The 21802-nt window shown below is 45.0% G+C and overlaps 1 protein-coding gene across 5 annotated transcripts in view; it reads right to left on the bottom strand.

Annotated features, from left to right (window-relative positions):
• Positions 1–5843: 5843 nt before the first annotated feature.
• Positions 5844–21802, bottom strand: part of LOC121678230 (capping protein, Arp2/3 and myosin-I linker protein 3-like) — a 37895-nt gene continuing 21936 nt past the window's right edge. The window contains exons 23-41 of one of the 5 annotated variants that reach the window (XM_042057585.1): positions 21237–21330; positions 17792–17890; positions 17304–17423; positions 16557–16670; positions 16128–16303; positions 15399–15486; positions 14475–14594; positions 14197–14263; positions 13214–13401; positions 11532–11597; positions 11075–11154; positions 10392–10565; positions 9498–9696; positions 7733–9098; positions 7410–7522; positions 7175–7295; positions 6962–7033; positions 6551–6658; positions 5844–6134 (exon numbers count right to left, since the gene is read on the bottom strand). In XM_042057585.1, coding sequence (XP_041913519.1) covers positions 6094–6134; positions 6551–6658; positions 6962–7033; positions 7175–7295; positions 7410–7522; positions 7733–9098; positions 9498–9696; positions 10392–10565; positions 11075–11154; positions 11532–11597; positions 13214–13401; positions 14197–14263; positions 14475–14594; positions 15399–15486; positions 16128–16303; positions 16557–16670; positions 17304–17423; positions 17792–17890; positions 21237–21330 — 3406 coding nt within the window. In that variant the 3' untranslated portion in view covers positions 5844–6093. Of the gene's footprint in view, positions 6659–6961; positions 7034–7174; positions 7296–7409; positions 7523–7732; positions 9099–9497; positions 9697–10391; positions 10566–11074; positions 11155–11531; positions 11598–13213; positions 13402–14196; positions 14264–14474; positions 14595–15398; positions 15487–16127; positions 16304–16556; positions 16671–17303; positions 17424–17791; positions 17891–21236; positions 21331–21802 lie in introns of all 5 variants that reach the window. The other 4 variants (XM_042057583.1, XM_042057586.1, XM_042057588.1 and 1 more) reach the window with 4 other exon arrangements.

Genomic DNA, 21802 nt, shown 5'->3' with positions numbered 1-21802 from the left:
ATGGGCAACAGAATGCAGGTTGTTCCAACTTCTGAAGGCATGTTTCAGCAGGTAGTTAAGGGAACACATGTAACTAATATGTGTATTAGTGCTCAACAAGATCTATATTAAGCATTAGGTCGTTATTGAACAATTTTGTATTCTACGTTATTTATTCTTGGTAAATCCTTAATAAACAATTAGTTGGTCTTGATGAAAGGTTAACGGTATAGGTAAGACTTTACACTAAGGGTACATGAATTATCATGAATTCATGCATTAATTAATTCATGATTTATGTATTACTTAATTCCTTAATATCTCATGAATCATCAGAAATGTACATGAATTCATATTCTGTCATTTGTGACCTCATACATGAACAACACATCAACTAAAGCATTAAGTATGGTGGGCACATCAGTATGATTTATGATTTATTAAGAATGATCATGATGATTTCTTTTTCTGCCAAAAATATGGTCATCATCACTACTCAAATTCTGATTTGAGCACAACTTGTGCAGTTCTCTAAACACATACCATTGTTAACACTTTAGTTGAGGGGCCACAAACATCATCATGCTTAATAAATCATAATGATGTACCCATCGTACCTAATGATTTAGTTGATGTGTGGTTCATGCATGAGGTTATGAATGAGAGACTATGAACTCATGTCAATTCCTGATGATTCATAATATATAAAGGAATGAAGTAATGCATAACTCATGAATTAATTCATGCATGAATTCATGATAATTCATAGCCTGGGTTTTCCCATGCTGCCTTGCGCGCGTGATTTAATTCACGCTGCTAGGCTGCCTGGATACCATGGAGCAAATTTTCGCCTCAGTTAGGGGACCAATCACAGAATGGAGGGAGGGCAGTAAGACGATGACAACACACCGTAGCCGTTATGAGCCACATACAGATGCATTAGATAGACATTCGTAGCGCCCAATAAACGGCTATGGGCATTCGTAAACCATGTTTCAAATACGAGAAAATGAATGCCTAGTTCCCAGACCCCGTCTTATTTGAGATGAGGGTATGACGTTAGCCAGGCTAGATAATTCGTGTACCCTTACCATAAAGTGTTACCCAAAGGATAAACCAGTAGCCTCCCGGGCTGTTTACAAGTTTTTTGCTTCCATTGTGTCACATATGGAGATTGTGTAATTAAAACAAAGAAGCACAGAGTATGTTTTGCATTAACTATGAGCCTACCAATTGCCAGCCTAAACCATTATACCACAGAGCTATACTCTCCACGCATGCTGGAATGTACAGTGTTTAACGTTATTATTGATTATGCTAATATATCTTTACTTACATTTCAGATAGTTTGCATTAAAAAGTACAGTGATTTCTTAAACTCAGACCTGATTAATGTCAATTGTAAAATGCCTTTACTAACAAATTCCAGAGGTAATACCTCAGTCATTTATGATCTGCTTTCAATCTTTTACCATCACGAGAGTACGCCTGGTCACTAATTGTAGTTTGCAATATAGACACAAGGTGACATTGGTATGGGTAATCTAAGGGCCATATTTAACAGCGTAAGCTCAATTCACTTTCTGTCTGTATCTTCTGCATTGGAAGGTACAGCTTTAGGAGATCCCTTCATGGTGTTAGAAAAGTTTTTTGTTGAACTTCATCTTGTCTGGAGTTCAGTTCAGTAAAAGCCTAAGCCTTCAAATTAGCACCTCTTTTTCTTGTCATACAAGGGTTTGTCAGCTACATTGTTAAAGTTACTGAAGAAGTGTCATATCTCGCAACTCAGAGCTTCTCTATAAATTCTGCTCTTTGTGTATGTCAGAATCTCTCGCTCACAGTATCTCACTCTGTCTTTCTCTCTCTCTCTCTCTCTATTAGTATCTCTCTCTGTCTCGTCGTTCTTCAGTAATGATGAAGGCCCTCATGCACCTGTTGACTCCCTCAGCTTCTCCTGATCTCTCCTGACTGTGCCAGCATCCCTCATCTCCCTCTGTGAGCCCAGCAGCCCACTCATGTTTACCCGGCACTCTCAGGCGCTCCTTTCTCTCTCTCTCTCTCTCTCTCTCTCTCTCTCGCATCCTTTCTCTCTTCTTTGTCGTTCCTTCAGCCTGTGAATCATGTTGCTAAGTAACAGCCCATCAGTAATTGGGGAATGCCATTTTTTGTATCGTTTGTGGCAGATTGACTTTGATGGTGGAAAATGCACATACACCGAGCCAACAAGGTTGATTAAAAATGCATGCACACTTTCTACCACCTCCTACTGCCAGCAAACACACACACACACACATACACACACACACACACACACACACACACACACACACACACACACACACACATGCACAAATAGCACCACAAAAGTGATATGACATCACCTCACAGACATTTGGCTGGGGCCTCATAGTATAAATTGCTCAAAAGGCTTTGAGAAGCGATGAGAAGAAAACAAACATGCCATTTGAGCCAGTGCTTCTGCCATGTCTGTGGATGGCGCGGAGGATTGCACCCATACTGCGCCGTAGTAGCACACTCCCTCACACAAACAGTAGCAGCTCCAGGACTGGACTGTTTTGCTGTGTGCCGACTAAAGGTGTGAATCCAACCCAGTCTCACTCCCTACTCGTCAAAGGTCTGACGCATGGTCAAGGGTCCTTGGCGTCAAATTACAACGAGAAAGGTGTACCTTCTGCGTTTTTTTCCAACGTGGGGGTCCGTCAGATAGACATTCATGTTAATCCCTCATCGTCAAATATAGACGAAAGGAAATAAATGTCCATCAAAGATGATGCCGTCACGTTAGACTAATGATTTGTTTGAAATGATCTAAAAACAAAAATCGCAGACCATCAGAGCCATAGGCTACCTTAGGTTACTTTGATCTTGCATAATTTTATTCAGCTTTGGTGTAGGTAACGTAAGGTAAAATAATAATAATAACAATAATCTCTAACTAAACTAACACGCGCATATTTCTGTATTGCGACCATTGTAGCCTACAGTTGTAACAGCGCGTAACAGTCGTTTTACTCCCCGTATGCGCTCATTATAATAGGCTCTGCTCCTGCCTAGATTCGAACTCAGAACTGCCTGAAAGTTGCAGACCTGTTCTGGAAATACGTGCATTAACCCACTCGACTGTCAGACAACGCTATCTGCTTCGAGTAGGACTGAGGAGTGTACTGTACTGTACTGTGTACTGAGGACTGTACAGTCCTACCTAATAGGCCTACTCGAAGCAGATAGGTACACCTTTCTCGTTGGAATTTGACGCCAAGAACCCTTGACCATGCGTCAGACCTTTGACGAGTAGGGAGTGAGACTGTTACAACGTGAATCTCACAGGCAAGCAGGAGCCAAGGCCACAGACAGGTGATGCTATCAATACCGCGAGAAGATATGAAAGGTGCTTTGTCTCTTTCAAACTGTCACGGTTTATTACAATGGTCTAGTGATTCATAATCACCCCCCGCCCAAGAGGGCTGAGAGACTGCTTTTTGAATCTGATCTGAACTATTTAAAAGAGAATTCTAGATTCTCAGGTGGTAGACCCATACCGCTCTAAGCTCTAAACTTCAAAGTGGTAGAGAAAATTGGCATAGTTGAGTCCCATTTCCAATTTAGAGCGGGCCCGCGGCTATGGCTATGAAGACGGCACGATTTGTTACCAGGAAAAGTAGTTGGGGTGGAAAAAGGAGCATCAGACAGTGGAAGCGACCACGCAGAAATATTCAAGGTAATTACTGTTCAGCTGGAGGTTGGCTACACTCCTGCTTGGCCCTGAACTGCAACATCACTTCAGGAGCTCACCACTGAGTCATACCAGCATCTCACAGAAAAACAAGGTCATCCTTTCGTTGCTAAGGACAACCTGTGGAGCTGCCAGCCAACATCAGTGCTCATTTGTGTGTGTGTGTGTGTGTGTGTTTGAGTGTGTGTATGTGTGCACTTCCAAACCACTTGAGTACAGAACCAGCGATGAGATCTTTTTCTTACACCCTCTGCTTGAATCTGTGATTCAATAGTGCCCCCTGCTGTTTGAAGAAGCAAATAGACCTGGAGCTACTCAACAATTACTGTAGGTTGTATTTCATAGCTAATAGGAAACCATAAGTAAAAAAAAACGTAATACGATGTTGTTCTGTGAGAAATTCAGAACATACACTTATAGTATAGGTGTACAGTATATATATTTTATTCACTTGTAATTTCACTTTTTCTGTACATTTTTTCTATAAAATATATTACATTTCAATCCATGACAGCAGAAATACTGTAAATAGAAACAACCCAGTGTCATTTATATCAACAACTCTCGTTGAGGTCCAAGTCCTATACTTAGCAAACAGAGCAAACAATGTTCACAGCAGTCAATGACATGTTCTTAAAAGCAAAGGAAGCTAGAACAGGAACTATACAACAAAAACAGATTATCTCTTCCACTCAGCTATGGCATTAAAACAAAGAACAAAACAATGTGGGGGATGTGTGCATATGCTGGGGGCCTGGGGGGATGGGTGGCACGCGGGTCCTCCCCTCTGTCAGCTCGTCGCCATAACTGCGGGGGCTGGGTGGAACTGTGGCCATTAATGGGTGCCCAGGTTGTCAATCAGTCAGGCAATCAGTTTTTTTTTTTTATTACACTCATCTTTAACAGAATAATTACAATCCTCTCCTCTGAAACCCTCCCTCTCTGTGTTCCAGCTTCTCTCCTCCTGGCCCAACAGCAAGCCAACCTTACACATATGCACACACACACTCACACACATACATCCTCACACACTCACTACCCCTTACCCCCCACCCACACCCCAATCCCAACACCACCTCATTCACACTCAGAACTACCATCCGCACCCCCCATCCCCCCTTCTTGTCATTCCGGTCATCAATTTCATCCCTGATAATCATATCTGTAATCATCCTGGACGCAAATCATCCTTAGCCTTTCTGTTATTAATGTTATGTTGTGTTAATAAGCCATGTCAATGTGATGTCTTGTTAAGTTACAGTATGTGTTTGTGTAATGTACATCTGTTTGTCTGATGTAGTATTCTTGTGCATGTCGTTGTAGTGTTGCATTTTCTGTAATGTCAATGGTGTTTGCAATAAAAAACAAAACAAAGAACAAAACAAAACAAATACAATCATCATCATCATCGTCGTCATCATCATCATCATCATCATCATCATCAACACTCATCACCACCAACATCATCATTGTCGCCATCATCATCATCAACACTCACCACCACCAACATAATCATCATCATCATCATCATCATCAAATCATCATCAACACCACCATCATCATCAACATCATCTTCGTCATCATCAACACCACCACCATCATCATCATCGTCATCACAATCAACACCACCATGATCATCATCATCAATTTAATTTTCATATTTATGCTGCTATGTGTGGCCCTTAGGTTTTGATGGCCAGTTGTGGTGTGGGTGGAGAAAAGTCCTATTCCACATTACAGTACAGGATGAGAGGTAACTGAGGGAGAAAATGAAGAGATGAACACAGGGATGGAGTGAGAGACGGAGATACGGCAGAGTGTGTGTGTGTGAGTGTGTGTATTGTGTTTGTGTGTGTGCACACATGGGTGGTCAAGTGTGCATTTGTTAGTGGATGTTGTCGATGTGTGTGAGGATGTGTGTCTGTAAGTGTATGTGTTTGTGTGTGTGTGTGTGTGTGTGTGTGTGGGTTTGTAAGTGTATGTGTTTGTGTGTGTGTATGGATCAGTTGGCATGGTGTGTGTATGCATGTGTCTGTTTATGTGTGTGTGCGTTTGTGTATGTATGTGTGTCTGCATGTGTATGTGTTTGTATGAGTGTGTAGGTTGATGATGTGTGTGTGTGTGTGAGAGTGTGTGTGGATAGGTTGGCAGTGTGTGTGTGCATGAATAAGTGGACATATGTATGTGTGTGTGTGTGTGTGTATAGATGGGAGGGGGGAGGATCTGTGTGCGTCCCTTGTCGCTTATCTCTTCCTCCTCTTCTGTATCTTCAGTTTCCACAGTTGAGGGGGTAAAAAAAAAGTTCTGCGGTTGTCATGACAACCATGTGAGCCGTCAATGGCAGGTGAATTCCAGTCTGGTCACACTGCTTCACTGTTGCCATGGGCACTGTTGAGGCTCTCTGGAGGAAGGAAGGGACACACAGCAAGAAGACATGGGTGCTCTCGCTCTCTCTCTCTCACACACACACACATACACACTCCCTCACACTAACACACTGTACACAGAAATGAATTCTGAGCTGTACACAGAAATGAATTTAACGTGACATCCAATTAACATAATTGATTTTGGTCTTTTAATTAATGCATGTGTGATTACGAAAATGTTTTAAATAGATATTAATTTAAATCTGCTAAATTAATGTAGAGCGTACGGTGAATGGGAAGCAGTTGGTTATAACTGAACCATGAAGCACTCACACAGGCAGCATGTATACACTCAAACATGTACAGACACAGACAGAGAGAGAGAGAGAGAGAGAGAGAGAGAGAGGGAGAGAAACATGAAAAAGCACAAACAAGAGCAAACAAATACCAGAGTATTCCAGAGATTTGTTTTTGTTCTGAGGAAGTCTAGGTTTTTTCACGGGGGGTTTGCGATTTGGAGGCTTCTCCAGGTTATTGGGGCTTTCCCTGTCGTTCCCTGAGGACAGATGACACACATGGCACAAATACATACACACATATACAGACACACACACACACACACACAGAAATATACACACACAATAAGACTCAAGCAGACAGACAGAAGGCCTGTGCACAGCTCCGCAAACTGAGACATCAGCATTCAGAGAGAGACACCAAGGACAGAAGCACAGCACAGATATTTCAACTACTAACACACCAGACTACACAACTAGCAGACATGTAATACCCTGTGGACAGGACAGACCGGTCAAAAGACAGGAAGTGGAAGACACTGATGCGTGCCTCCCGTCCGTACCTTGGTCACATGACAGGGCCTTCCTGTTCCTCTGCGGCTTCACAGGGGCCTGGGGTCTCACACTCTCCTCACCTGGACACACACACACACAGTTTTTATTTCACATATTTTTTTCTAAAAAATTGAAATTCTAAATTATTACAACATAATAACAACATAATGCATTGCAATTCTAAGAATGACTGCCCAGCAACACAGATGTATCAACTTTACCTTGTGTGTGGGATCTTTCAGCCAATCCTAGCACTGGTTTGCTAGAGGCAGGGGGCACCGGAGGTGGGAGCTTTCTCTCATTGGTTGGATCTTGTGGTGATGTCACAAAACCCGGCTTAGGCTGCAGTACAAACAGGAAATAATCAGTAAAAATTCTGTATAATGTGACTCAAACCAGCGACAACTATCACATTACCACAACAACTTCACACACACAACACAAAAGAACCATTACAGGCACAGGGGGTGGATGTCCATCTGTTTCTCTGGTTCTCTCTATCCCTCCATCTCTCTCTTTCTTTTCCAGCCTCCCTGCATCCTTGTCTTCATCAGTCACCTCTTCAGCACCTTTGCAAAGACAAAAATGTTCTTTCAAAAAAGATGTCATAACTTTTAATAATGTTTCAGAAATTGGAAATAACAATGCAGTACTGAATGTATTAATGTTCATACTTGTAATATTTTAGTAATTTGAGTATTACATAAGAGGCAGTTAGTTAGGGACACAGACAATGTCAATACAGTGTATAACAGGATTTGGAGTGGAGGGTGCCATACCAGAATTGTCAGGCAGATGGCGCTGTCTGAGCTTGGCCAGGTTGGGCTTGCTGCTTTGTGGAGGAGGGTCTGGCTTGGGGCCGCAGGGCAGGGACTGTCCAGGAGGGAGCGCTATTCCCATTCTACAGCGCTCCTCCATCAACCACACCTCTGGCCGCTGGTCGCTGCCGTGGGCTGTCTGCAGGTCCGACGTACCCCCGTACCCATCTCCCTGCACGTCTCCCCCGTGAGCCTGTCTCTCTGCCTGTCTCTCTGCCTGCACCTCTGCATAAATCCGCCTGTCTGTCTGTCCATCCGACTGATGCCACCTGTCTGTCTGCCCGTCCAGGAGTCCCTGTCTCTCAGTCTGGATCTCTGCGTAGATGCGCCTGTCTGTCGGCGTGTCCGAATGGTGCCACCTGTCTGCTTGCACTTCTGCATATATCCGCCTGTCTGTCTGCAGATCTGACGACAGGCATCTTTCCATGTGTGGCTCTACAGCTGGGTGTCTGTCTGACTGAACTTCTGCATATATTCGCCTGTCGATCTGTGCATCAGAGTGGTGCCACCTGTCTGTGTGCACATCTGAGTGTAGATGTCTATCCGCATGCGTGTCAGTGCTTACCTGTCTGTCTGACTGCACCTCTGTGTATATTCGCCTGTCTATAAGGGCGTCCGGGTGATGCCACCTCTCCACCTGCGTGTCGGACGGCGCGTGTCTCTCTGAGTGCACGTCTGTGGCCACCTGTCTGTCTGCCTGAACCTCTGCGTAAATCCTCCTGTCGATCTGCGCGACCGACTGGTGCCACCTATCTGCCTGCACGTCTGTGCGTGGGTGCATGTCCGTGGCCACCTGTCTATCTGCTTGCGTGTTCGGTGATGGTGTTCGGTCTCCAGTGGGGTACGGTGGCAGCGGCCTGTCTGTGGGGGTGCGCGGGCCCTGGGCATGTCTGTCTGGCGCTGGCCTGTCTGTCTGCCTGCCATCGACCCAGGGCCTGTCTGTCTGCTTTGGCTCCGCCGCCCACTGTCTCTCTGCCGCCCGCAGGTCGGTCCAGCCTCGGTCCACCTGTCTGTCTGCGGGCCGGAGGTCCGTCCACACCCGGTCAGCCGGCCTGTCGTCTGGCCACTGTCTCTCCACCTCTCTCCTGCCCTCGGCCCACTGTTTCTCTGCCTTCCTGTCCAGCTGTCTCAGTGTTTGTCTGTCCAACTCCCGCTCCGACGGCCTCTCCGTTGACCTGCCTGTCTGCCTGTCTGCATCTCTTGCAGGCTGTCTGTCTGCGTGTCTCAACGTCTGTCTGTCCGACGTGGACGGAGTCTGCCGGTCCACTCTGTCTGCTGGTCTCTCTGATGCCGCTGGTCTCTCATAGTCCGGTTCAGGCTCTGGTCTCTGTGGTGAGAGAAAGGAGAGGTGGCATAAACTATTCCAAGTGTGAGCTACTCTGCCACATCTAATAAGACTCACAGCTCATAGACTGTCAAACTGGCACAATAGCAGCACACTGATGCTTTGTGTATCTTGAGACTTGAGTTAATCTATTAGGCTGAAGATGCATCAAACAAAAAAAATAAATAACTCCATGAAATGAATTCCTTTCCTCCAAACCAGACATGACCCCATTTACCCTGTCAGGGCCTTTTAGCCACATATCACTCACTGAACTGCAGATAGAGAGGCAGCAGCAGAAAATAAGCAAAGACTGACTGACACCTCTGATGAAAGATGCATCTTTGTGTGTAAACGACTCATCAGTAAAACAATAACAGCAAGCTCCATAGAAAACGATACCTGTCTGGTCGAATAAAGTTGCTTGTTCTCTCCTATGCTTGGAAGTGGCATGCCTTGGATGGACCTTACTTCCATGACGCCAGCAGGCTCCTCCACTCTCTGGTCCTCCACAGTCCCATCAGCCCCTTCTCCCGGGGAGCCGGCCCTGCCCGCCAACCTCGGCGGCTGGAGGAGAGTGTAAACATTTTCCTGGGCGGTTCTACGGGGACGAGGAGATGAGGAAGGAGATAGAACGTGAGCGTGAGGGTAAAAGGACAACGTGACTACTTAATATGGGATGACAGTGCGTGTTGATGAAGCAAGTGTGTACAGGTCACAGCCCTGAAGGTCGACAGTTACATAAGGGAGAGAGGTTAGGAGAAACTGACCCAGAGTCAGTCTGAGTCTCGTAAGACGCCTTCCAGGCTGCAGGCTGCCAAACACTCAACTGAGTTTTAGTCACGCGTCGCGTTGACACACTGAGATGACTTTAGTCAGTGCTGTGAGAAGTTATTATTACCAACTAAATGCCAGGCACAAATGTATTTTGCCTGATCTTGTGTCCCTAAGATTGAGAGTAGTTCTTACTGTATGTTACAATAGGACCACTTAACCTGTCAAAACGAAATATGTGTCAAAATATTTTTCAGTAAATCAGACAAAGAGAGAAAGCCATAATGCCTTTGTTGTAACATTGGTTTCCTACTGCAACTTGGATTTTGATTCAAAATGCATACCTGCCTGATTGCCTGACTGAACTGAATTGTGCAGGTAATCAAACTGTTAATCACACTAATGAATTGTAATAATGGTCAAATGCCACGTGATGTGAAAGACACAGTGAGGACTTGTTAAATGCCATCAGGTCTAAATCTGCCTGCTCCAACCCCATGGCGGAGTAAGTCTTTAACTGACCCTGTGGGTGCCGTGGCAACGGTTCGGCACTCTTCACTGCAGGACCCGCCACCTGAGTCCGGCTCTTGATTAGACAGAGTCGAGTTGCGGTTCCTACGGAAACCGAAGATGGAGAGCATGTTGCGCCGTTTCTTTCTCCGTAGCGAGTGGGCTTTGTGGAGAGATGAGAGCTGACTGAAGGAGGAAAAGAAACAAAGGGAGAGAGAAAGAGACAAAGAAGAGAGAGAGAGGCTGAGACAAAGAAGATCAACAACATCTTTATCAGAATTTAATAGTGGCTTTAAGAGAAGATAGTCAAATACTGCAGCAGCACATCCTAAGTCCTATGATCTTTTTGAGCCAGATGTGTACCTGTAGTTTTGCAAAAAGTCTGATTGTCCCCCATGATTCCAAGCAGCTGCTGCCTGGCAACAGTTTAATAACATCTCCAAGAGACATACTGGTTGCTAGGCTACAGCTCTGGCTGGCATATGATGTTGTATTCAAAGGGTATTCATTAGGAAATATGCTTAACGGGAATAAAGCAATAACACTAAAAGCATCTACTATGCCAGATGTAGCATTTCGACATGGCCTAGTTGTGTGGGTGTGTGTGACTGTGTGTGTGTGTGTGTGTGTGTGTGTGTGTGCTGGATTGTTTGTGATGTCTGTTTGTACCTATCAAACAGAATATCTGTTTGTACCTGTCAGGCAGAACTCTCTTGGTGTAAAAATCAGGCAGTCCATCATCAAGAGGCGTGACTGCCCCGTTTTCATTGCAATGCTGGTTAGACAGAAAGACAGAGAGAGAAAGAGACAGAGAGAGAGAGAGCAGAAGACAGGTGTCAACATTACTCTTCCTGCACAACTAGAGTAAAAACACAATTCCAGTCAGGCACATTACTTTCTCCCTTGTGACTTAATCAGATCTACAGTACATGTTGACCGACAGGTATGACATACACTAACCTTGTGGCCTAAGCCAAAATCAATAGCCTTAGGGCTCATCTGTGCATTCTCAAACATGCAGACGTAACACACTGTATTGGCCATGGGGCTTAGGTATGACTGTTGAGTGTGCGAGGATGTTTGGTCTGAATGTGTTCCGAGCAAATAGAGGGTAATGGATGGCCTGGTGGATGGCCTGGTGGCTTAACTCACTTTGTAAAGATTAGCTTGGACCCATTCCAAATCATTTTGGAAATTGGAGCAGGGTTCTGGCAGTTGCTGCCGGACGGAGCATTGAGGAAGGGGAATGGGAGTGGGGGAGTGGGGGGGGGGGGGGGATAAGAGGAGAGAATTATGTATGAGACAGAAACGGAGAGGGAGGAGGGGGGAGAAGAGTATCCAGTTATTTCTTACCAATTTTAATCACATACACACACTTTATGGCTTCTGGGGGGAACAAGAGTCCTAGTGATGTCATGGTGTCATCATCATTGCATCACACACACACACACACACAGACTCTCTCTCTCTCTCTCTCTCTTTCTCTCACACACACACAAAAACACACACACACACACACAAACACACAGACTCTCTCTCTCTCTTTCTCTCTCACATACATACACACACACACACACACACACACACACATAGAAATATATACAGTACATTAACTACTGCACGAATACATACAATGCACAATAGCACATAAAGAAATACACATAAAATAAACACACAGGGAACAAATGTAATATCTGATCTGATATTAACTACACTTCTTTATCCTCTCAGTCAAGACCTGCAGTGGGGTCATTAGTAATGTAAGATGGCAATATCAGAAGCTCGAATCTCCTTAAATTTATACAATTTCAAATGAACACATCCTTCTCATCTTAGTGGCAGTGATATCAATCAGATAGCATTCATTATTCATGAGCAGATATATCTACGTTTCAGCGCAGCTGCACTGGGCTTTGTGGAGAGTGATGAATATTAACGGGTATATAGGCACATCAGATCCATTATTTAATGCTGCTGTTCATAGAGAGAGCTGTCAGATTAGAGGGACGATTTGGGACGATTCCTCTCAATCGGTAGCTCTGACTCAAACTGCTACTGGAGAACCTTCTGGAATACTGGAGAACCTTCTGGAATACTGGAGAACCTTCTGGAATACTGGAGAGCTTCTGAAGCTCTTTTTCTTTTCTTTGCATCTTCGCTGCTTATTTGCCGGCTCTGCCATTATACACACATTTGCAACAATCGCTAGCGTTTCGTTAGCCTGCCTCTGTGCTGGGGATGCAGGATGTAAACTGATCCTGCTTCTCGCGATGTCTGAGACTTTGTGAGACTGAAGTTCGGCGGGTAGGATACACCGAACTTGCAAGTGGGATATTCTTCCTACTGGCAGTAGGGGCGGGCGAGAAAGCCTTCAATCGCCCCGTAATGAGTCATTTAACCATATACCGACTTACGAAGATGATTAATTAACACGAAAACGTTGCCTGGGGTCCCTTTAAGAAGTTTGGTAACACTCAACATTTGGCCACAGTTGTGCCACACCCCGTCAAATAGTGTTACCAAACACTAAAATTAAGTAACTGGCAAAAATACTTTGGCCATAACGTACCATTAAAACAAACATATGATGGAAGAACAGGCAAGAGTATAAAGGCAGATGATGAATAAATTCATTTCATTCATTCTTGACATTTTTTGTTTTTCTTACTACATGAACTATTTAGTGTTTGTGGCTCACCATCATTCAGGTGCCATCATACATTATGTCTGGATTATTGCTCCAGGTGTGGGTTGACCGTAAACAGTGGTCTCCGTTGTACAGTATGTTGTGTAGTACAGTATGTGGGTGGGTTGTTTCTCTGGGTCTTTCTTACCGTGTCGGAGAGGGTGTGGCCGCCGCGGTGCTTGCGTGGGGGTTTTGGCCGGACGCGGGTCACATGCTGCAGGGGCGTGCCCAGAGTGGGCAGCTCCGACAGGCCCTCCCAGGAGGCCGAGCGGGAGAGGGGTGAGGAGAGAGGAGGTGCGGAGGGGGGAGGGGACGAACTGGAGTCATCATTCAGACCTGAGAGAAAAAGAGACAGAGAGAGAGAGAGAGAGAGAGAGAGAGAGACAAAGAACAGAGAGAGAGAGATGTGGTTTTAGGTAGCTGTAATATACTGCACACATTCTACTGTATCAGAACCATAACCATATTTCTTCTAAAGCATATTTTACGAGACGCTGACCCATAAGAGGAAACCTCAGTGAGATGCTATGTGAGGAGCTGCAAGCTTCAGGACTGCAGAGTGCCAGCCTTGGCCAGCACTATGTAATCACCACAGCAGCAGCAGCAGCAGCAGCAACAGCCGCAACTAATACAAATTAATCAATAAGGGCTCCTAAATCATGCTGAGTTAATTCAGTAAATCTCCCACTGACTGCACACAGAGAGAGAGAGAGAGAGAAATAGATGGAGGAGAGAGAAACAGATAAAGAGAGAAAGAGAGGAGATAAAGAATGAGAAAGAGGGGGAAAGAGAAAAAAAAGAGAGAGAGATGAGCGAGAGGGACAGAAAGAAAGGAGAGAAAGCGCGAGACAAACAGAGAAAAAGAAAGAGAGAGAAAGAGAAGAGGTGGGGCACGCTGATGGATGAGAGAAGTGAGAGAACAGAGGGAGAGATAATGAGGGAGTGGGAGGGCACGTAAACATGCACAGCAGGACGCTAGCGCTAATGGACCACCCGGAGAGGGAGGAGAAGTCAGAAACCAGGAGCGCCGCTGAAAGGGAAAGAAAAGAGGGATGAGTGTGTGTGAGAAAGAGAGAGAATGAGAGAGAGAGAGGGGGGCGGGGGGGGCGGTGGAGGACAGAGAGCACTCACTCAGCCGGGTGGACACAGGTCGAATGCGACGCGTTCTGGAGCTCCGCTTCTTAATAGCGATGGTGTCCTAGAAAGCAGCGAGAGATGAATGACCAGACTGTCCCACGCACAACCTCTGGCTCTCCATCTCCCTCTCTCTCTCACACACACACACAGACACACAGACACACAAAGACACACACACACACACCAACACATCCACTAACAAATGCACACTTGACCACTCATGTGTGCCCACAAACACACTTACACACAGAAACACACAGACAGCTGCTTACTATACTGGTGCCGAGCTCTTCATCAGTGATCTCCAGTGAGTCTCTGTGTCTGTGTGATCTCCTGCCCGTCCCTCCATCACACATGCCCTCCCACCGTTTGAGCTGGGACACCTGCCGAGCCTGGGACAGCACAGAGAGAGAGAGAGAGAGAGAGAGAGAGAGAGAGAGTAAAAAACAAACAAATACATACGAACGCACGCACGCACGCCCACACAAACACATACACACACACAGTCAGCCTGCCTATGAAAATCCTCATAAACTCTAATATCATCGTACTGTATTTCGTCCAAGTTCTAAGGGCCAGATGTACTAAAAAATGATCACCTGTTTCAGACACATGCCTTAATAAAATGGCATCGTATGTACGAACAGACCGCAGATGGATGAACTTGTGTTTTGCCTGCCACAGGAGTGCAGAATGACGAATCCTGCTTTTCTTACTTCTGCATATGCATTATGGAGGGAGAAGCAGGAGTAAAAGTGGGAGTATGGCGCAAAAACGGTTCATTAAGTATTCTGGTACATGTATGAAAACAGTGCTTGTCTGTTTTGTGGTGAAACATTTTTGCCTTTTAAAAGCAGGTGTAATCCAAATTCCGATTAAATGCGTCAACTGGATTCTTCCAGAGACAACAGAATTAGTATTCAGAGCACCAGTTTTGCTTGTTTGTACTATGACAAAAAACTTTTTTTGTTTTGTTTGCCTTTCTAATGGCTTACTTTCACGTCACTTCCCAACCTGCTAGACTCAGCTATTAAATCTGTCATAGCCTACGTGCACAAATAACAAATAGTTCAAACTACTGTACTGCAATATCTCTCTGCTTATCGACATCTTATCATGTATTGTATTATTTCATGATGGCTGCATTTTTGATTTCACAGATACCTTTTAGCACAACAGCCATATGAGTTGCTTACCAGGGCTTTATGGGTAGAGTAGAGCTCCTGCAGTATCTGATCCACAATGGAGTTGGTTAGATAGGCCACCACCGACAGTTTCACCTCCCTAAGACCAGGTACACACATATGAGAGACACAAAATGGAGGACCTAACACCTGAGGGCAGAATAAAAGCAGGGGTACTGATGCTCTATGTTGCAACTATGTTTTGTGTGTGATGCTCTATGTTGCAACTATCTGTATGTTTTGTGTGTGATGTGATGTTGTAACTATCTGTATGTTTTATTGTGTGTGATGTGATGTTGTAACTATCTGTATGTTTTATGTGTGATGTGATGTTGTAACTATCTGTATGTTTTGTGTGTGATGTGATGTAACTATCTGTATGTTTTGTGTATGATGTGATGTAACTATCTGTATGTTTTATGTGTGATGTGATGTTGTAACTATCTGTATGTTTTGTGTGTGATGTGATGTTGTAACTATCTGTATGTTCTGTGTGTGATGATGTGAGTTGGACTGGGGAACTAGAAAATTACCTCCTATATTTGCAATGGACCATATACTGATTTCTGAATATGAATATCCATTTGGGACAATAAAGTCTGTCTGTCTGTCTGTCTGTCTGTCTGTGTCTGTTTGTCTGTCTGTTTATCTATCTATCTATCTATCTATCAATTCATCTATCTCTCCATCCATCTCTCAGTCTTCCCTTGATTATCAGCTGTTGTGTTTTTATTGACTTACTCGAGTGCCCGGTGGATGTCCTGCGCTGCCCGTTCCATCAGTGCGGTGCGGATGGCGGAGCGAGGGATAGAGACGCGCTCAGAGACGGACGAGAGAGGAGGGCTCAGGCGCTCGGCCGCCACCGAGGAGAGTGGACACAGCTCTCGACACAGGGACACCATGGAGTCCACAATCACCTGGCAGCACCCAATCAGGGGACAGGAATGAAAACAAAAAGTGTCTGATCAGAACGCTTACATAGTTCCTTATAGCCATTACTTACAAAACATCCACTTAATCAAATACATGTGAATTAATTAATTACATAATGTTTCATGAAATAGTTCATATTTCAAAAATATATTATTATAATTATACTATAAAACCTATAGCAGACTTTTAAGACCTCTCTGTGTGTACAGTATGTACAGTGTCTGTGACTGTGAGTACCTGAAGTTCCTTGTCCGCAGCTTTTGCCAGTTCTCCAGCCAGAGAGTCCAGCCGCTGACGTACTGGTCCGTCCACTGAGAGCACATGGGCCAGCTCACACAGGGATGGGTACAGCTGGGAATGTGTGTTTGAGAGAGAGGACCAGAAAGCAGAGGTCAGAGAACGACAACTACATAGCCACACACACACACACACGCACGCACGCACGCGCGCGCGCACGCTTTTATTATTTATTAGAGCAATATGCTCACGATAAACCACTTTAATGACATTACCCTACCAAACATACTTGATATTTGTGTACAAGAAAAGTAATTCCTAATGAAGATGTAAATGTTTATAATTTACTGTAATTGTGTAACGGAGTTGAACTGAGCTAGCATGCTAGTTTCTCATGTAAATCCTCACACCCGTAACGCTTCTAACTGCGGAGTTGGAACTTGGAAGCCTGGGCTTTTAGCTCAGTGGTTAGAGCGTTTGACTCCCATGCCAGTGTGTGTTAAGGTGGCGGGTTCGAAGGCCGTGAGCGGCGGACGAATTACGACCTTGATTACAATTGCAGTTAATCATTTTTACTGTAATTGCAGACTCCAGCTCACTTAACAACACAGCAGTAGGCCAAAAGCTTAACAGAACTCTCCCTCTTTCTCTGAATCCCGGATCATTTACTTCTCTGCCCACATAACACACTGACACACCTGCGGAGCCCTCCATACACTCCTCCACCACTCTCCCGAGGTCACTCACCGCCCGCGAGTTCCTGGCCTCCTTGAGCACCTGTTTGGCCGCCTGCAGCTCCTCCGCCTCTCCAACACCCTTCAGAGCGCACACTTGCTGCTGGACGCGCACACACAGGCGCTCCATTACCTAGGAAACAAAGGACTGTCAGAGAGAGTCACACACACAAATCCATCCATCTTTGGAGAGGATGAGAGATGAGACCATCAGCGGATGACACACATCCACGCATACAGGCGTGCACACATACATAGATACACACACACACACACACACACAGATACACACACATAGATACACAAACACACACACACACACACACACACGCACACACACACACAGAACAAAGCCAGCCCATGCAGACAGCCTGATGCTTCATCAGTCACAGAAACCCAAACTAAGCAGATATGCATCGACAACAACTCTCTCTCCTTTCATTTCCTCTCTCATCTATCTCTCTCTCTCTCTCTCTCTCTCTCTCCATCTATTGCTCTCACCTGTTCAGCCGTGCTGGTGACGAGGCCCTGATGCAGACGGAGAGCCTGTCTCTGGGAGAAGCGCTGGGTCTGGTTGTTCCTCAGGAGAGCTCTCTGGATCTGGCCACACCACAATTACCACAATTAAAGGAGGATCACCAATAGGATCGAGAGAACAGATTCATCTGATATGAAACAAATAGTGCAGTATAGTGCAGCGGTTCCCAAACTTTTTTTCCCGTGTACCACCACCAACATCGGCTCACGTACCCCCACCATCCAACACATAAAAACATAACACATTCTATTGACACATTCCAGGCATCATGTTTGATTAGCCACCCTACATGACAACAAATAACAAAATGTCTATGACTGATGTCTGGCCTATGAGCTCTCACACTAAAAAAAGTGGAGAACAACATTATGAAACACAAAGAACAAAGAGAACATAGGCTTAAGATAAAAAAATAAAAAAAATCATTTTTAACACCTTTCCGACATTGCCCTTTTCATCTCTAGCTCCTAGTGGAAGCTTGTGTACCACCGCTGGTACACGTACCACAGTTTAGGAATCCCTGGTACAGTGTATAGCAAAATAACTACTTATCCATGGAGAACCACTCACACCTTATACTACAAACTCTGGTGGCATCTGTGAACAACGGCATCATTACAATGGTTCCAGGCCTGTGCAGATCATCTTAAGGACATTTCCATATATATAGAACAGGCTACTGAAAACCCAATGTCTCATCAATGGCTCAGTTTGAAATTGTAAAGCAATAGATTTTAGGCCTGAAACCAGCTGATCCATAACTATTAACAGCAAGCATTTCATCAGTATGCAGGGTACAGAAAGCTTACAACACACACACACACACACACACACATACACAGCTCTTGTGTGTGTGAGCAGCACCCCAACCAGTTTTGCCAGCAGAAAGCCTCACTACAGATTTCTACCTAGCCCAGGTCTCGCGTCTGAAACACAAACAGTCTACTCGCTGCTCTACCTAATTATCTGCAGCAATTAAGTGTTGCAGAGTAGTCTGTGATTCTCCTAATAGGCACTTCATTACAATAAATGCAGCTGGAACCCTCAGTGCAACAGAGACAAAAGGGTAGTTTAGTTGTGTTTACTGCAGGCCTGTGGGGGAGAAACAAACTATTTGGCTGACTTGAAGATATTATAGTATGTGATTACAGCACCTCAACCTCAACAGTGTAGCTTTAATATATTGTGTGTATTTAATATGAATGAAAATCCTTTGGAGTCAAGCATTATAGGATATAATATATATCATGAGCCTTTTGCCATTCTCCAATTAAAGTCATATAAAGGGGCTGAAGGTTGAATGGGCTATGTAAAGTAGCACCAAGGTGAGCCTTGTTTCTTTCCTCTAGTTTAGTCTCATAGAGCCATAGAGCTTATGGGCTTAGGTCAGCACAAGTCATTCTAAATCATATGATTTATTATGACCAGTAAAATTGATGGTATGAAAGGTTCTGCCCCGTGGTCGCTGGCGACCTTATGAAAATGCTGGACCTTCATGAGCTCTGCCCTTTGGGAGTGCATCCGTTTTGACAGGACGTTCATAAAACGTCACACTGACCAAGGACAGGCAGCAGCAGCAGCAGCAGCAGTGGTGGGTCCTGCTGTAAGAATAGCCCCTGGGCACCTGCAGGGCTTGACTATGTTATGATGCGTGGTGTGGGCTCATTTCCAGTGTGGGTCTGTTTTCGCTGGGATTATAGTCTGGAATTGCCTTCCACGAGGTAAAATGATGGGCCATTCTGACAGGCCCAACACAGTAACTAGAGCAGTGAAGCTGCTATGAAGTGTTTGTTTGAAAGCTAAGGAAAGGCTACAAAACTAAATGGCAGTGTTAGAGATAGACAAAGTGATGCAAATAATAGGGCAACGCTAGCAAACAAAGAATAGAAGGTGGAGCACAGCGTGTTATTGAACAAATGGTAAACAGACTGCATTTAGATAGTGCTTTTTGTACTCCTCTGAGCTCTCAAAGTTTACAATTTCATGCCTCACATTCACCCATTCACACACACACATTCTTACATCGATGGCATAAGGTGCTATGCTAGGTGCCAACCTGCACATCGAGTTCAGTGTCTTGCTGACGGAGCCGAGAGTCAGGACGAGCAGGACTCAAACCGGTAACCTTCCGGTTTCCAAACGTCTCCTCTACCTCCAGAGCCACCGCCACCCCACACCCACGCCCCTTACTGACATCAAGGTTTGGGGAAAAGTCTAATATACCACCTTGCACTGTTGGTGAAAAAGTAGGTAATATAGCAATCCCATGGCAGTCGGTGTTGATTGGTCATGTTGTTTCAAAATAAATCCAAAGTCTATGGCCATTAGGCTGCACTGACTGGAAACAATCCCCGCTGGAGCGTGGTCTGACACTATTCACAAAGTGAATTTGGGTCCGGTCAAACCGGGCACGCTCTCTCGTTCCATCTCTGCGTGTCAGAATGCGTTTGGAATGCTGCCATGACCTACCTTAGCTTCTAGATCAGGCCGGGATTCATCTTACGAGTGAGCAGTTATCGCGCGCGTGCGCGCGTGCGTGCGTGCGTGCGTGTGTGTGTGAGAGAGAGAGAGTGAACATAATGTGCATGTGTGTGACCATTTAAAGGACAGCACCTTTAAGGCCATGTCAATACACATATATTTTCAATCAATACAGATCTGACAAAATCCCACTTCATCTGACAGCTCCAGTCAGAGTGGGTCTAGACTTATTGATGCAACCATGCCAACCACATCTCAACAACGCACTCACGGAAACCCTTAAACAAATAGCAAAGGCCTTCAATAAACGGGACCTCTGAGTTAAATGTCTTGTGTACACAATCCAAACAACATCAAACTTCAATCATCTGAGTAAACAAGACCCTTCAACAGCCCGTCTCCAGAGATGACTGACCGCCGACCAGCTCAGAATAACGAGCAGCTTGGCCAGTACTGCAGCACACTCTGAGTGTGTGAAGAGGAGGGTGTTTTACAAAGGGGTCTCTGGTTAGGGATTTGGATTAGTGGTTTGGTTAGGGCTGCACAATTTAGGCAAAATATCTATTTGCCTTTCTTCAAGCTACAAATCGATATTCCAGATTTCGCTTGAAGTTGGGCCACTTCTGATTGGTGAGCATGCCCAGTGCATCCACTCCTGTTAGGTGATCTTCACTATCTGTCACACAAAGAGGACGACATGAATATAAAAATCACAGATGTAAGTGGATTAACCATTGGTAAATGTTATGAGCTATGAGCTGCATGATTAATTACATCCTTTGCGATTAGCTAATTGCATTAGTTTAAATTGCAATTTTGATCAGTTTTGATTTTTGGATTGTGCAGCCCTAGTTTCGGTTGTGGTGTCAGTTTTGTTTGGTGTGAGTGTACCTGTGCGTGTGTGTGTGAGAGCAGTGGTGGGGCTACCTTGGTGAGCGCCTGCTCCATCTTCTCAGGTGCACTGCGGTAGGCCTGCGTGATGTCACTGAGGGGCAGGGGCATATACTGCAATGTGAAATTACTGCAAGGGAGCGATAGATAGAAAGAATGGAGGGAAAGAGGAATGGGAGGGAGAGAGAGAGAGAGAGAGAGAGAGAGAGAGAGAAGAGAATGTGTGAAAGAGACACAAAGACACACAGACTCTCACAAAATCACAAGGAATACAAACAAACACAAAAAGAGGGAGAGAGAGAGTTTTAAAGGAAAAGAGAGCAGGCAATTCCATGTGACAGATATTTCCTCCTCCTCCACCTTCTCTTCCTCCTCCTCCTCCACCTCCTCCTCCTCCTCCTCAGCCGTGTGTCTGTGTAAACTACACTCCAGCAACCATTGAGAAATCACACATTGACAAATCCACCCTCATGATGGATGCTCGGGTGCATCCAAAGAGAGAGATAGTATAACAACATTAAGTCTAGCTCCAGAGCAAGCTTGTCCTATCTTATAAAGTTAGCCTCCGCTTCCTTAATGAGAATTGGTTTAATGCTGCTGGT

This window comes from Alosa sapidissima, chromosome 12 (genome assembly GCF_018492685.1).
Source record: "Alosa sapidissima isolate fAloSap1 chromosome 12, fAloSap1.pri, whole genome shotgun sequence".
NCBI classification, from domain to species: Eukaryota; Metazoa; Chordata; class Actinopteri; order Clupeiformes; family Clupeidae; genus Alosa; species Alosa sapidissima.
Note: the sequence above shows the minus strand (reverse complement) of the source record. Positions and strands in the feature narration are given on the sequence as shown.